Source organism: Cebus imitator, unplaced genomic scaffold (genome assembly GCF_001604975.1).
Source record: "Cebus imitator isolate Cc_AM_T3 unplaced genomic scaffold, Cebus_imitator-1.0 Scaffold124, whole genome shotgun sequence".
NCBI lineage: Eukaryota > Metazoa > Chordata > Mammalia > Primates > Cebidae > Cebus > Cebus imitator.
The window spans coordinates 4,656,323-4,672,727 of record NW_016107439.1 but is presented as its reverse complement, the minus strand read 5'-3'; the positions used below and the strand labels follow the sequence as shown (position 1 = coordinate 4,672,727).

Here is a 16,405-nt window from a genome sequence, read left to right as displayed (position 1 = left end):
CCTCGGCCTCCCAAAGTGCTGGGATTACAGGCGTGAGCCACCGCGCCCGGCCCCCAAGCAGCTTTCTTAGAAAACCCAAGCAGCTGTCTTTGAAAGCATTAATAAAGACAGTAATGATACTAGCACAGTTAAAGGCATGTTAAATCCTTAATAAATACCCTAGGGGGTACAGAACTTCATTTTTAAAGAAAGATTTGAAGGTAATGTGATGGAAAGGAAAGGCTGACACTGTTGAATTAAGGAAACATTTGCAACATAGACAAAGATTAGAGAGAATCACACAGTAAGAACGTCCAGGACAAAATAGCCAAACTGAACCAAGAAGTAGTGATGTGAAGGTAAATGAGTATTGTGTATATAAAATGTACAAGGTGATTTTAAAAGAATGGAACACTTTCAAAAAATTACTGCTTTTTGGCCAGGCGCAGTGGCACACACCCGTAAACCTAGCATTTTGGGACGCCAGGGCAGGCGGATCACGAGGTCAGGAGACCAAGACCATTCTGGCCAATATGGTAAAATCCCATCTCTACTACAAATACGAAAATTAGCTGGCCGTGGTGGTACACACCTGTAGTCCCAGCTACTCGGGAGGCTGAGGCAGGAGAATCGCTTGAACCAGGGAGGCAGAGGTAGCAGTGAGTCAAGATTGTGCCACTGTACTCCAGCCTGGTGACAGACCGAGAGTCTGTCTCAAAAAAAAAAAAAAAAAAAAATTACTGCTTTTTAACTAGGATAGATTTGAGCATGTAGTCAAAACAGTTTTAAATAAATGATTACAGTTATTTTTATGATCTTATAAACACTCAATATTCATCCCATGTGTTTCACAGCTCACATCAGTCCTGTATATGAGCTGTGATACACAAAGGATGCATATTCACTCGGGTCCTTGTAGGGACACAAGGGATGCTTATTCACTCAGCACTTTGTAGGGACACAGTGGATGCATATTCTCTCAAATCCTTGTGACATATTACTGTCAGTGGTTGAAGTGATAGCTGTGTTATGTTCTTTCATTTTCTCAAGGCTATGAAGAAGAATTGATACAAACGAGTTTATTGACTGTTCACTTATAACTTGTTTATTAAGCAATTAAAAATTTGAAGGTATTTAATCCTTTTTTCATTTTTATCTTTTTTTTTCCCTTTTTTTTTACATTGAGACAGGGTCTCACTCTGTCACCAGGCTGGAGTGAAGTGGCACAATCATGGCTCACTGCAGCCTCACCTTCTTGAGCTCAAGTGACCCTGCTATCCCAGCCTCCCAAGTAGCTGGGACCACAGGCGTGTGCCACTATGCCTAGCTAATTTAATTTCTTTGCACTCTTCCTTGGCCCTGTTGTATTTAGTTGACTTCATGTACTTCATGTTAAGCTGCTTTTTCTTGGTGGCTCAAAAATCAACAGACTAGCAGGAGTTTGAGGCCAACCTGAGCAACACAAGATCCCCATCTCTTAAAAAAAAAACTTTTTAAAAAAAATTAGCCAGGCATGATGTCACATGTCTATAGTCCCAGCTTCTTAAGAGGCCAAGGTGGAAGGATTGCTTGAGCCCAGGAGTTCAAAGCTGCTGTGAGCCACAGTTATGCTGCTGCACTCTAGTCTGTTGAAAAATAACAAAAATCAAGCTAGGAAAAAAACCGTATTTGAATCAGAATGACTTCTGTGATATATTAACAAATTTTCCTTATTTACCAGTTGAGTATATTACTTATATAACAGAAATTTATATTATACTGTATTTAGTTGCATAATCTTATTTGATCCTTAGAACAAGTCTGTGAAGGAGGTACAATTATTACCACGTTAAACACATGTTGATTCAGCTTGAGCACTGTATCTCACTAGGTGAGAGTCCAAATTTAGTGACATTTGTCATATCTATGGTTTAGACCACAGTATAAAAATGATCTGGAAGTATAATTTCCATTTTCCCTAAGATTTAAAATTCTAACATTTAAAGCATTGTGGAAAATTGTTACCTAGAGATTTGTTTACCACATTGATTCAGTTAGATATATGCCAAAACCTGTTTTGTAGCAAATTACATTTTAAACTTAGTACTCCAAGTCATATCTGATATTGTAAACTCTGTAATTAAGAGTGCCATTATAGGCCGGGCGCGGTGACTCAAGCCTGTAATCCCGGCACTTTGGGAGGCCGAGGCAGGTGGATCACGGGGTCAAGAGATCGAGACCATCCTGGTCAACATGGTGAAACCCCGTCTCTACTAAAAATACAAAAAAAAAATTAGCTGGGCATGGTGGTGCGTGCCTGTAATCCCAGCTACTCAGGAGGCTGAGGCAGGAGAATTGCCTGAACCCAGGGGGCAGAGGTTGCGGTGAGCCGAGATCGCGCCATTGCACTCTAGCCTGAGTAACATGAGTGAAACTCCGTCTCAAAAAAAAAAAAAAAAAAAAAAAGAGTGCCATTATAATACTCATTGTGGTACTAACAAATTGTATAGAAACCAGAAATTCACAAAACACTTGAAATGAAAGGAAGGATAGAATTTGAGTTTTATCTTTGAAATGGTAAGTGATATGTTTTGTGCCTTCAAATTAAGTTAATTTGACACTTGAGAACATCCTGTTTCTGGCCTTTTTTTTCCCCTGACACATTTGCTTGATGCAAAAAGACACCCAGATTGTTAATATATAAGGAAAGAAAAGTTGTAAATTAGTAAGAAGGTTAAGTAATAAAAGTTACATATATTATAAGCCGTGCTTTTACAGCATATGAACAAATTATATAAAACAGTGTTTATACTTGGCTTTCAAAGATTCTTTCATATTTAGTTTGAATTGTTATGTTCTTAATTTCTCAAAACTTTATGTGATACGTGGCCAAACAGTGAAAAATAATTCTGCTCAAAAATAGAAGAAAAAAGAAAAGGTTGGGAACGTAGAATAAAAATGTTAATAGAATAAACTTCATACTGATTGCTTGCCTTCTCTAGTGGTAGAATTACCATTGTGTAATTATAATCGTCTGTTGATACCCTATAATTTTTTCTGGAGGTGAATTACTTTTCCTTTTTCCCCAGAAGTTGATAATTAAGGAATATATATAGGGAAAACATAATGGGATTCTAATCATTGATTTCATTTTAAGTGGAAAATACATGAGCAGTTTCATAATGGTGTATTTAAATATTTGAACATATAGGCAGAAGAGAAAGTAAGGTACCATCTTTTTTTCAATTGTATGTACTTGTTTATATTTGTAGCTGTAGTAAAACTTAAAATGTCACATTTATTTGGTGTACTATTCTCAAAAATGTATTTGGAAAGTAGTAAATTCAAAATAATAGCAAGTTTAAAACTTAGTAGAGTTTACTTTAAAATGTTTAAAACTTTGTTGAAAGTTAACATGAAACAAAGTGTTACTGATTTATCGTTAAATTTCATAAATATAATTGGTACATGAAAATATGTAAGCATTCTTTTAGCATACATATTTTTCATAATAGCCTTTTAATTTTGATATATAATTATGTACAATTACAATAAGTTTTGTGTACTTTATACATGAATTGGTATTTTGTATTTTTGGGGTAAATTTCAGTTGTTAGTGTAATAGATGTTGCATTTTGTTTTAAGTATTTACTTTTTCAGTTCTTAAGTGGTAAAACTTTGGTTCTTACTTGCTGGTCTGCATGAACCTAACTTTGCAAGGTTGCTGTTACTTCCACCTAAGGGATCACTTCTTTTGCCTTGTTACTATGCCAATCACTGTTTTTATATGCTTATTTGCTGTGGCTGCATTATTGTGGATGCTGGCATTCAAATATGAGTTTTATGAGAGTTCTAACATATTTTCATTTTTATAACTATTGCCAGGCGTTTTTGACTTTTATATCTGGAAAATATAACTTAAAAAGTTTAAGAAAACCAGAGCGTTGCAGAGGTCATGGATACGTGTCAGTTTCTTAGTTTCATCAATTAAAGGAAGTAGTGTTTGCCAGAGACAGTTTTTCAAAAGGCTAATAATACCTTGCTTTCTAAGACTGTTAGAGCACAGGTTTAGCAGAAAGTTTAGTTTTCAGAACATCATAGGAATAATTGGTGGAGAAATAAGGGAAGGGAGAAAAATCTCCCAACCTACTGATTTTAAAAATAATACCCAAATTTTGTTATTTTTTTGGAAATGTTTAAAGTACTTTCATATATATTACCTCATTTAAACCTCACAAATCATTTATTTTATAGAAAGGGAGCAGAGATTCATATAATTTATGTGAATTGTACAAGGCCATATAACTAGGAAAGTGGTAAAAGCGAGGCCAGATTCCTCCGTTTTCCCAGCTCCTCCCTGAGTCTCCTATTTCCTCCTCATTGTTTGGATGACATCATGCTGACCTAATTGTAAATGAGCACATTTGGGAAAACATTCTTGAATGACTATCAGAGCATGATTTGAGATCGAACTGTAAGTATTTTGTGAATTACCACAGAAGAGTAAAATAATTCAGTGTAATATTATCCATTTGCTTACATTTAACTAAACAGAAAAATATTTTTGCATGGAATATAGAGTATACCCCAGAGAAAAGGCATATAGAATCAACATTCTACTTTGGACCTCTTACTGAAGAAAGAAGGAGACGATCCAGGGCAATTGTCAGCTTATGCATAGCTAGCTTGTTATGAGACCCATGAGGAAGGAATTCCCATGCAGATTTCATTTACTATCACAACATTAGATTACACTTGAATTATATATAATTTTGCAACACAAATTGAAATAAGTTATGATTAATATGTGTAATGTGCTAATCTAAGGATGAGTGAAACATTTATAGAACATCTATTTAAGTAGTATAATGATGTTGGCTCAGTTATCTAACCACAGGACGCTTTATAAATGCAGTTTTTCTGGACTTTACCCCTGGAAATTTTGATTGAATGCACTTTGGATAGAAACCCAGATTCTGTATTTTAGAAGCATTTCAGCTGGTTCTGGGGCACATTCAAGTTTGAGAACCAGTGAGTTAGACCCTGACTGTGGTGGACCTTGAATGCTTAGTGTAGAGCTCTGGATTTTATCCAGTTGTCAGTCACTTATGTGTTCCTTAATTATTCAGTAGATATTATTGGGTATATGTTATATTTCCAGCACTGGGAGTATAAATGTTAATATGACAGCCCATTTCTTCTAGTAGCAGGGAGTGATAAGCAGGAACCTCTGTGGGAAGAGAGGAGAGACATTAAATCCAGCGGTGTGAAGGAATTTTCAGGAAAGATATTAAAAGAGATCTCAGCCAGCTCAGAAGGAGCTTATATGAGTTGCCAACAAAGAAAAGAGGTACAGGTTTTCCCAGCAGTGGGATCAGTAATGAAAAGTTTTGAGAATGGCAGCCTGAATATAATGTTTTGTATAACTAAAGTGTAGAGTGCATTATGGGTGAGGGAGCAGGTGCAATGATGAAGGATGAGAGCTATAGAGAAAGGACAGGCTGTAAGAGTTCTAAATATCATAGGAGTTTGAATTTCCTCCTATAAGTGGGAGGAACCGTAGTAGGTTTTTATTCAAGGTTGTTTCTTAGAAAGTTCACTCTCATATAAGTGTGGGGAATAGATTCAATGAAGTGAGACCAGAAACCACTTAAGCTACTATTGCATAATTTAGGCAAGAAATGAAGATCTGAAGACACAGATAGCAAATGAGGAAGTGATGAGATCTGGATGATTTTTTTTTTTTTTTTTTTTTTGAGACAGAGTCTCTGTCTGTCTCCTAGCCTGGAATGCAGTGGCGCAATCTCAGCTCACTGCAACCTCTGCCTTCTGGGTTCCAGCAATTCTCCTGCCTCAGCCTCCCTCTCAGTAGCTGGGACTACAAGCGTACACCACCACACCCAGCTAATTTTTTGTATTTTTAGTAGAGATGGGGTTTCACCATGTATTGGCCAGATTGGTTGCGAACTCCTCACCTCAAGTGATCCTCCCACCTCAGCCTCCCAAATGACTCTAAAACTTGTATGCAATAAAAGATTTAAACAAAAATGAGAACATGGGACAATGGGGTATTTTACCAAGCAGTAATTAATCTTCATTCACAGAGGCTATGCTTACTTACTATTTAGCACCTGGAGAAGCTAGATTTTAACATCCTCTTATATATGAAACTATTATTTTTAATCATGAAATGAAATGAGTTAATAGTACTAATGGCCAGGAAAAAATGCAGGCAGTGAAAATATTCTTCTATTGAAACTGTATTTTATAACTATTAGTAAAAAGTAAATGATAAAATCAACATTGCAATACAAAAAAAGATAGTGGGTTAATAATTTGAAGTTATTGATCATTTTTTTAAAAAGGAAAAACATTTTTACATATTGATCTGTCACAGTGGTGAATAGTATAGCTTTCGTTTTTGAAAACTTAATAATTTCTTCAGAATTTATCTTTTCATATTGAGGCTCAGTACACCATAGCCAGATTTGTAAGTCTATACTCATACTTGATGGAAGAACACTATTTTTAAATTTTAATTTTGAAAGTTTTTCTCATGAAGCAACTGCTACACAGAGAAAATAAGTTCAGCAGAGATTCTTAAATTTTCATGTTACAATAAATTCCAGAAATTCCCATTTTCCATGCCTTTCAGGAATCAAGTCTAATGATTTTTCAGTGTCTTCACAGTTAAAATATTTTAAACACAAGCTCATAGTCCCATATAATGACAGAATTGAGGCAACTCAAAATCCTTTCATTGATTTTAAAATCACTGTACCATTGTTATTTCTAATGTGCTTAAATATAATATATTGTACCACAGGGTTGGAGGCACACACTTTGCTGAAGTAATTTTGAATAATTTCAGATTGCTACCAACTTTCTCTTGAAAAGAACGCACATAGCTGAATCCACCTGTATCAGGGAAGACTATAAGTAGAAGACTATAATTGGGAATTTTCATAATTAACTGTTGTGTGAAGTGTGGTTATTTATTACAGGATAAGTCACAAAATGTGCTAATTTAAAGCTTACATGTATGCCATTAAAATTCAACAGTTTATAGCTTAGACCACCTTTTTTCAGGGAGGAGTGCTTTTTTTTTAAACAAATTTGATTATTATTGCTGGGGCATGATGATAATAGAAAGCATGCTAACTTGGTTTGATTTTTGTTTGTAAATTGCATACAGACGGTACACCCACTTAATTGCCTATTCTTGGGGAGGTGGGCAGCACTTTTCACCACCCTTCCCTTGATGTACGTAAATAGAGTGAAAAGGATTAAATATAGGGAGACCACAAAAGACACTGGTTGGAATCCAAAAATAGTATATGATGAAGTCCTGAATTTGGTTATTTAGGAGACAGCAGGAATGTAAAGGAAGCAATAGATTTAAGAAATGACCAGAGATTAATAAATGGAATTTAAACTAAGAAAACTTTGAGCTAGAATGACTTGGAAAATGGTATTTTGACAGAGATGTTTTAAGGGTTGGTTTGTGGAGGAAGACATTATAATGGTAGCATGAAACAATTGTTTTGCACTAGCGTGTTTGCTTCTCACAGTAGGATATTGGCAAAGTGGAATTATGTAAATATTAAAATAACCAAGGAAAGTTTTAAACCATAAATATTTTCAAACAGCTAACACACTGAACTCTTATTATTAAAAAGATTTGGAGTTTCACTTAAACTACTACACTTTGTCATTTAAAAATGAGTTTGTCTTTAGAAAACTGATCAAATTATGATAATTCAGAATAACATTGGATTTTGTGATTTGAGTTACATTATATAATTCTGGTATTTTAGGAAAATCATTCATTTCATTCTTTCTGTATCAGGTGAATTTAGAGTTTACTGCCTGATTCTGTGTGTAATCTGATTCTTCAGATTCCCAGCACAGTTTTTGCTTGTCTGTAGATACCGTTATTACAATCACATGTGAAACTTGAGGGATAATAGGGTAGGTTCCATTGGATTCACCGTAGCTGTTAATTCAAATAGGATCCTTCCAGATGAGTTCATTATAGATGTTATTTAACATTGAATCCTTATTAAAATTTTTTTCAATGGTTAATAGATATTGTGGACTGTAGTGTATGTTCAGTAGGTTTCCTTTTGCCCTCATTTATTCCACCCAACAACTGGCCTACGATCTGTTCTTCAAACATACAAGGCATGCTCCTATCTTGGTTATCTTTTACAATTGTTTTTCCCTCTATCTGGAATGGTTTCCTTTCATATCTGTGTAGCTTACTTCCTGTCTTCTTTCAGATCTCTGTGCACATGTCATCTCAGGGAACTCTTTCCTGATCACTCTATTTATAATTACAACTTAAATCACCTTCCTGTCCCTCTTTTCTACTTAATTTTCTCCTTAGCAGCTATCACTATCTGGCAGGCCATATATTTTACTGCCTCATTGTCTATTTCCCCTTCCCTAGAATATTAGTTTCATGTGAGTAGGAACTGTATCTATCTAGTTGCCTTCTGAATGCATTATACCTAAAACAGTACCTGGAATAAAGCAGATATTAAACTATTTGAATGAATTAAAAAAAAAAAAAAGTAGGAACGAGTGTGGGAATGAATGAATAAAAATATGAATGGTTAAAAACATATATGAGTAAATAATTTAGATGAAAAGTACTCTGATAATTACCTGTATTTTTGTGCAGTAGAAATAAGATAACCCATTGGCCGGGCACAGTGGCTCCTGACTATAATTCCAGAAGAGGCTGCGCGTGGATGGATCACTTGAGGTCAGGAGTTCCAAACCAGCCTAGCCAATATGGGAAACTCTGTCTCTACTAAAATTAGAAAAATTAGTCAGGAGTGGTGGCAGGCATCTGTAATTCCAACTACATGGGAGGCTGAGGCAGGAGAATTACTTGAACCCAGGAGGCAGAGATTGCAGTGAGCGAAGATCACACCACTGCACTCCAGCCTGGGTGACAAGAGCGAGATTCCGTCTAAAAAAAAAAATCAGATAACCCATTATAAAATTGACTTTTTTAGATATGGGTAAGTTTTTGCTTTTTTGCCCAGCAATATTTAAGTCGATATCAAATGTTATTTAGCTACAGTAATGTTTGGAGTGCTATAAAATTTGAAATCAATACATTTGTTACTTTTTTAAAAGTTTATTATGTGTAAGGAAAGAATGGCTTTCCAGTTTTGATAGAATTAAGCAATATAGGGAACAGATTTTTTAATTTTTTTTAAGATAGAGCCTTGCTTTATTGACCGTGCTGAATGGATTGCTGTGGTACAGTCACAGCTCCTGCAGCCTCAACCTCCTGGGCTCAAGCACTCCTCCGACTTCAGCCTCCTGAGTAGCTAGGACCATAGGCACATCACCATGCCTAGCTTTTTATTTTATTTTATTTTATTTTATTTTATTTTTATTTTTTGTGTAGACAATCTCCCTGTGTTGCCCAGGCTGGTCTTAAACGCCTAGGCTCAAGTGAATCTTCCTGCCTTGGCCTCCCAAAGGCCTATAAGTGCTGAAATTATAGGCGTGAGCCACCTCACCTGGCCAAGAAGTCTTCATTCTTTCTGATAATATATCAAGTATCCCTTTATCAGCCCAGTAATGTTTATGCAATCTGGCTAGGCTAGATTTGTAGTGATGAGAGCTCTTTTTTTTTTTTTTTTTTTTCACATAAACTCTAAAGGTATGGGAAGTCTGACTTTCAAATCAATAGAGTAAAATATTTTAGAGCCACTTAAATACACTGGTAGGTGCAAGACTCATCAGTCTGTCAGAACCATAGTAATTGTGTATTGGAGAAATTGGAACCACTTTATCTCTGGCTGGCCCTGGGCTGCCTGCTTACCTGTTAATTTTGAGTTTCAGTGCAATTAACAGATTATGAGATTATTTAATTTTTATCTTACAAAAAATTAAAACTTTCCTCATTGAAAACTTTAAAAGGTAGATGATCTGACTCCTCCAAACCCCTCAACCCACACCAACATTGCATGCAATGCTGCCCACCTACATACAGATGTGCACAGTGTAGATATGGCACTATCCAAAGTGTGAGGTGAAAAATTAGTTGTACTCTACAAGATGATACTGAATATATTAAAGCTACTAGATTGTGACTCCCCAAGGACCTGCTGGATTCTGAGTTTTCTTCTCCTTTTTGAGTATGGAGATTATGGTTTCACATTAGGGCAATTCATCTAACAATAACTGCTTTGCCAAAATCTGCTTTTTTTTTTTTTTTTTTTTTTGCTTTGAGCAAGTGCTGCACTTAATTCTATACTGTGTGCTTGTGTTCATCACTTTTATCTTTGTATACTAGCATGTTTGTGGTGGTTTGTTTTCTCTTTGATGTTTTGACCGATTGACATATTAGATATTTTCTCATCTATAAGAAACTATTTTTTAAAGTTTATATTCTATTCCCTTTTCTTTCCAACTTAATGCACTAAGCATCACTTTAAAATTCTTTTGCTTCTAGGATTCTAACATATTTGTGCCTTATGGCTTCTGCTCTTTGATAAATTTTCAAGTTTGTATGAAAACATTCAGTTTACAGACGCTATAGCCTTTATCTTGTACTTCCAGGCAAATATTACAGTTCCTTATTTTTCAACAGCTTCGCAAAGGCTGAAAAATTTGCCTCGCACTTCCCTCAAAGCCAAACAGTTGCTTCAAACTTCATCTACAAAAAGAGGTAACTACAGCCTCTTACTCAGTTTAAAATTTCAGCATTATCTAGTTAAATCTTAAGCCTTTTGGCATACTGAGTCAGTAGTGTCTGTAAGGTACGTTTTAGTCTTTTTTTAAAAAAAAATAATAAAATGTGAGGATTTATTCTGTTATTTAGATAAATTCAGAAGAAATATTTTCTGCAGAGGTATGTATTGGGTTGCTTTTCTGAAAGGAGTAAATTGATAGAGAATTTATTTTTCTTACCATCTTAAAATGAAAGGTCATTATTTCAACTTTATGCCAACTGAACTTCATAAGTGCTTTAAAATGAACCAAATGTCAGACTATCTGTATGGTGATGTTTTTTCCGCAGACTTCTATTTTTGGTTTTACTTATCCATCTGTATGATAAAATGGGAGCACTTCCACATTAGAAGGTAATTGAAGTTAAATCACAAATTTTGGCTAACTGATACATTTGGAATGTTTATGGAGTGGTAGCTTTTATAATAATAGAGAGTTGAAGAAATACATGAAGGTTGGACATCAAAGCTATCCAGTATTGGTTCCAAGACACTGAATGTATGGGCAGCTAGACAGAGCAGCTAGAGGGAAGTAGAATTGAGAGAAAACAGTGGGATTGGATAGACCAGCAGCAATAAGAACAGAGGCCTTAGAGGAAATGGTATGAAACAAATAAAATGTGGAAAAATATTTTTCCAATCCAGAACATGTAGGTTTTCTGACAGCTTCAGACCTCAATAAATAACAAAAGTATATAATAGAGATAAATCACTAAAGAAAATTACGCTGGAAGAAGGAATTAGATTTTTTTGGAAAAACGATTTGGTTATGGTTACAAAAGTGCTATAGTAGATGTTTTGGCAAGTTTATTACTATAAATGTTTTCACAGTGATTTCTTGGATTAAGTATAACTTAAGGAATTGTTCTAGATAATAGAATTTGAAGAAAAGTCAAATAGGCAAATAAAAAAGTAGGATGTATGAATGTTTGTGTTTTAAATATCAGAAGTTGACCATAGGCCTCCAATGAATGTTTTTTGGTGCCATGGTCAGGTAAATTAATAATAGACTGGATAGATTATATTTGATGGGGAAGAAGGTGACTTAATAGGGGCCATTATAGAAAGGGGTTTTTATGAACTTATGTGGGAACTTTAGGCTTTTTTTTTTTTTTTTTTTGAGATGTCTCAATATTTTTGAGTACTTCCACGGCGAGGGGTGAGAGGCATATAAAAACATGTACCTGAAAACACTGTGGTATCTAAACTAGGTCAGGAGATTACTATACCATAATAAAAAAGTAGAAGATTTTAAGTTTATATAAATTTTATTGGTTGTTTGTCTCCTTCAGCTGCTTCATCATGGTTTTTGGAATCAAGTAGGTTTACATAATTTAAAATTTTTACTTAAAGATTTCATGTTGCTCTGTTGATCATAACTTCTGGCTGAATCTTTAAAAATTTGCTTATAGGGGTTATATTATCACTCTAAGCCGTGAAACTAGCCACCTGTATGATAAGATGACAGGAAAGCCCAAACAAAACTGTTACGACCTGGAATTCTTGGCATCTGGTTGTCTTGTTGACTTCAGGGGTGGGGGGACGGGGACAGGGGCACTGGGTGTGCTGTTCTGTTTTGTTCAATCCCTTATTTAACTTGATCCAGACTTCTATATTTTGTGGTTGGTATTGTGACATGGGCATTATCATTATCTACCTCTTTATAAATTTTAAACTGTTGAGAAATGGACACAGGAATAAGGTAAGATTTAAAATATTACCTTAATTATTGATGAATCTGAAATGGAGAATATCTTTTGGATCCAAGGCTAAAATTGATTTTCTGGTTTCCTCTGTCAAGACTTTGGGAGGGTGGGGCCTGTATTGACTGGCAGAAGTCTCTTCTCTTGTAGAGATGCGAGGCACACAGGAGACAGAGGCCATCTGTTCACAGGTACCTTTGGCATATTAAACATGTCCAATTAAGAAACATGGACCAAAGGTGATAAATCGGCACACAAATCAATTCATCCATCCTCGGGGTAAACCTGTATGATTTTTTAGAGAGCTAGTATATCTTAGGCTAACAGGATCATGGGAAGAGGAAAAAGATTACTTAACAATTGGAAATACAGTCACTTTGATTTTAATTGCATTTAGTAGTAGCAGGTGTTTGAAGATGGAAAGTCAGAACTGTGTTGCTTGACACAGTCACTCTATAAATATTTGTTGAACGAATATAGTCATGCTGCTAAAGTCAAAAAAGGTTGGATACGTTTTTTTTTTGCATTTCCTTTTTGCAAGTTTTTTTGTTTCTTCCAGCCCATCCTATTCTGAGGAAAACAATCCAGTGTATGTTTTTAAGATTTCATGGAAGTGACTATTTAAACTGCTTTGGGAAAGATTTTATTCATTTATTCATTCCCCGTTGTTAGGCACTGAGTGAAGTGGAGGTAAATAGGGCAGAGACCTCACCAAGCCGGGGGAAAAAAATGAAGACTAACTAGACAAAGCGAATGCAGAAATATGAGGATATTAATTCTTTCTTAGTTGCCTCTTTCCTTCTAAATACCCCATGAAAAAGTGGGCAAAGGACATGAACAGACACTTCTCAAAAGAAGACATTCATGCAGCCAACAAACATGAAAGTTTTTGCCTCTTTCCTTCTGTATTTTGAAGGAAATTCATATTTTGCCTGTTTTATAGTTATTTAGAAGGAAAAGGGTAACTAAGAAGGAATAATGGTAATTTTTTAATACTTTTCATTATATTTTGACATATTCAAGTTGAAATAAACCATATTTATAGAAGATCTTATTTATAAGATGTCTTTTCTTTTTCCATCAATTTTTAAGTTTTGGGGTACATGTGCAGTTTGTGCAGGTTTGTTACATAGGTAAATGTATGCCATGGTGGTTTGTTGCACAGATCAACCCATCACCTAGGGATTAAACCCAGCATTCATTAGCTATTCTTCCTGATGCTGTCCCTTCCCCTGCTGCCCGTGATAGCCCGCAGTGTGTGTTGTTTTCCCCAGTGTGTCCATGTGTTCTTATTGTTCAGCTCCCACTTACAAGTCAGAACATGTGGTGTTTGGTTTTCTGTTCCTGCATTAGTTTATGGAGGGTAACAGCTTCCAACTCCATCTGTGTCCCTGCAAAGGACATGAACTCATTCTTTTTTATGGTTGCATTGTATTCCATGGTGTATATGTACCACATTTTCTTTATCCAGTCTATCATTAATGGGTATTTGGGTTAACTCTATGTCCTTGCTATTGTGAATAGTGCTGTAGTGAATGTACACATGCATATGTCTTTATAAAAGAGTGATTTATATTCCTTTGAGTATATACACAGTAATGGACTTGCTGGATCAAATGGTATTTCTGCTTTTAGCTCTTTGAGGAATCACCACACTGTCTTCCACAACAGTTGGACTAATTTACACTCCCACCAACAGTGTAAAAGTGTCCCTTTTTTTCTGCAGCCTTGTCAGCATCTGTTGTTTCTTGACTTTTTAATAATTGTCATTATTATTTCATCTCACTGTGGTTTTGATTTGCATTTCTCTAATGGTTAATGATGTTTAGCCTTTTTTCATGTTTGTTGGCCCCATGAATGTCTTATTTTGACAAGTGTCTGTTTATGTTCTTTGCTCACTTTTTAATAGGGTTGCTTTTTTCTTGTAAATTTGTTTAAGTTCCTTGTAGACTCTGGATATTAGACCTTTGTCAGATGGATAGATTGCAAAAAATTTTCTCCCATTCTGTAGGTTGCCTGTTCATGCTAATAGTTTCTTTTGCTGTGCAGAAGCTTTTTAGTTTAATTAGATCCAGTTTGTCAGTTTTTGCTTTTGTTGCAATTGCTTTCTGCATTTTGTCTTGCAGTGTTTACCCATGCCTATGTCCTGAATGGTATTGCCTAGGTTTTCTTCTAGGGTTTTTGTAAAGTGGGGTTTTACATTAAAGTCATTAATCTATCTTGAGTTAATTTTTGTATAAGGTATAAGGAAGGGGTCTAGTTTCAATTTTCTGCATATGGCTAACCAGTTCTCCTAGCACCATGTATTAAATAGGGAATCCTTTCCCTGTTTTTTTTCATGTTTGTCAAAGATTAGATATTTGTAGATGTGCAGTCTTATTTCTGATTTCTCCATTCTGTTCTGTTGGTCTGTGTGTCTGTTCTTGTACTCGTACAATGCTGTTTTGGTTACTGTAGCCTTGTAGTATAGTTTGAAGTCAGGTAGCATGATGCTCCCAGCTTTGTTCCTTTTCTTAGGATTGTCTTTGATATTTGTTCTGTTTTTTGGTTCCATACGAATTTTAAAATAGTTCTTTTCTATTTCTGTGAAGAATGTCAATGGTAGTTTAATGGGAATAGCATTGAATCTATAAATTACTTTAGGCATTACTACCACTTTTACACTATTACGATATTGATTCTTCCTATCCATGAGCATGGAATGTTTTTCCATTTGTTTGTTTCCTCTCTGATTTCCTTAAGCAGTGATTTGTAGTTCTCCTTGAAGAGGCCCTTTATTTCCCTTGTTAGCTGTATTCCTAAGTATTTTATTCTTTTTGTAGCATTGTGAATGAGAGACCATTCATGATTTGGCTCTCTGCTTGCCCATTGTTGGTGTAGAAGAATGCTAGCAATTTTTGCACATTGACTTTATATCTTGGGATTTTGCTAAAGTTGCTTATCAGCTTAAGATGCTATTGGGCTGAAATGTTGGAGTTTTTTGGATGTCATCTGCAAATCAAGATAATTTGACTTCCTCTCTTCCTGTTTGAATATTCTTTATTTCTTTCTCTTGCCTGATTGCCCTGACCAGACCTGCAATACTTTGTTGAATAGGAGTTGGTGAGAGAGAGCATTGTGGTCTCATGCCGCTTTTCAAGGGGAATGCTTCCAGCTTTTGCCCATTTATTATGATACTGGCTGGGGTTTGTCATATATGGCTTTTTTTATTTTGAGGTACATGCCTTCAACACATAGTTTATTGAGAGTTTTTAGTGTGAGGAGATGTTGAATTTTATCAAAGACCTTTTCTGCATCTATTGAGATAATCATGTATTTTCGGTCTTTAGTTCTGTTTAGGTAATGAATTATATTTGTAGATTTGCATATGTTGAACCAACCTTGTATCCCGGGCATAAAGCCACCTTGATCTTGGTGGATAAGCTTTTCGATGTGCTGCTGGGCTCGGTTTTCCAGTATTATATTGAGGATTTTTGCATCAATATTCTTCAGGGATACTGGCCTGATGTTTTCTTTTTTTGTTGTATCTCTGCCAGGTTTTGGTATCAGGATGTGGCTGGTGTCATAGAACGAATTAGAGAGGAGTCCCTCCTTTTCAATTGTTTGGAGTAGTTAGTAGCCTTTTCAATTGTTTGGAGTAATTTTAGTAGAAATTGTGCTAGCTGTTCTTTCTACCTGTGGTAGAATTCAGCTGTGAATCCATCTGGTATTGGGCTTTCATTGGTTGGTAGGCTATTTATTACTTCCTCAATTTCAGAATTCATTATTGGTTTATTCAGCGATTCAGATTCTTCCTGGTTCAGTCTTGGGAGGATGTATATGTTCAGGAATTTATCCGTTTCTTCTAGATTTTCTAGTTTATGTGTATAGAGGTGTTTATAGTATTCTCTGATGGTTGTTTGTGTTTCTGTGAAGTCAGTGGTGATACTCTCCTTATCATTTCTGATTGTGTCTATTTGATTCTTTTCTTTCTTTCTTTCTTTCTTT

General features: G+C 35.4%; 1 protein-coding gene across 3 annotated transcripts in view; it reads left to right on the top strand.

The window, feature by feature from the left end:
• Positions 1-16,405, top strand: part of SLAIN2 (SLAIN motif family member 2) — an 82,288-nt gene that overhangs the window by 46,835 nt on the left and 19,048 nt on the right. Inside the window, exons 7-8 of one of the 3 annotated variants that reach the window (XM_017540315.2) lie at positions 10,577-10,654; positions 10,808-12,223. The exons of 1 other annotated variant lie outside the window; for it this stretch is intronic. In XM_017540315.2, the coding sequence (XP_017395804.1) occupies positions 10,577-10,654; positions 10,808-10,875 (146 nt within the window). In that variant the 3' untranslated portion in view covers positions 10,876-12,223. Of the gene's footprint in view, positions 1-10,576; positions 10,655-10,807; positions 12,224-16,405 lie in introns of those variants that run through there. One more of the 3 variants, XM_017540313.2, reaches the window with a different exon arrangement.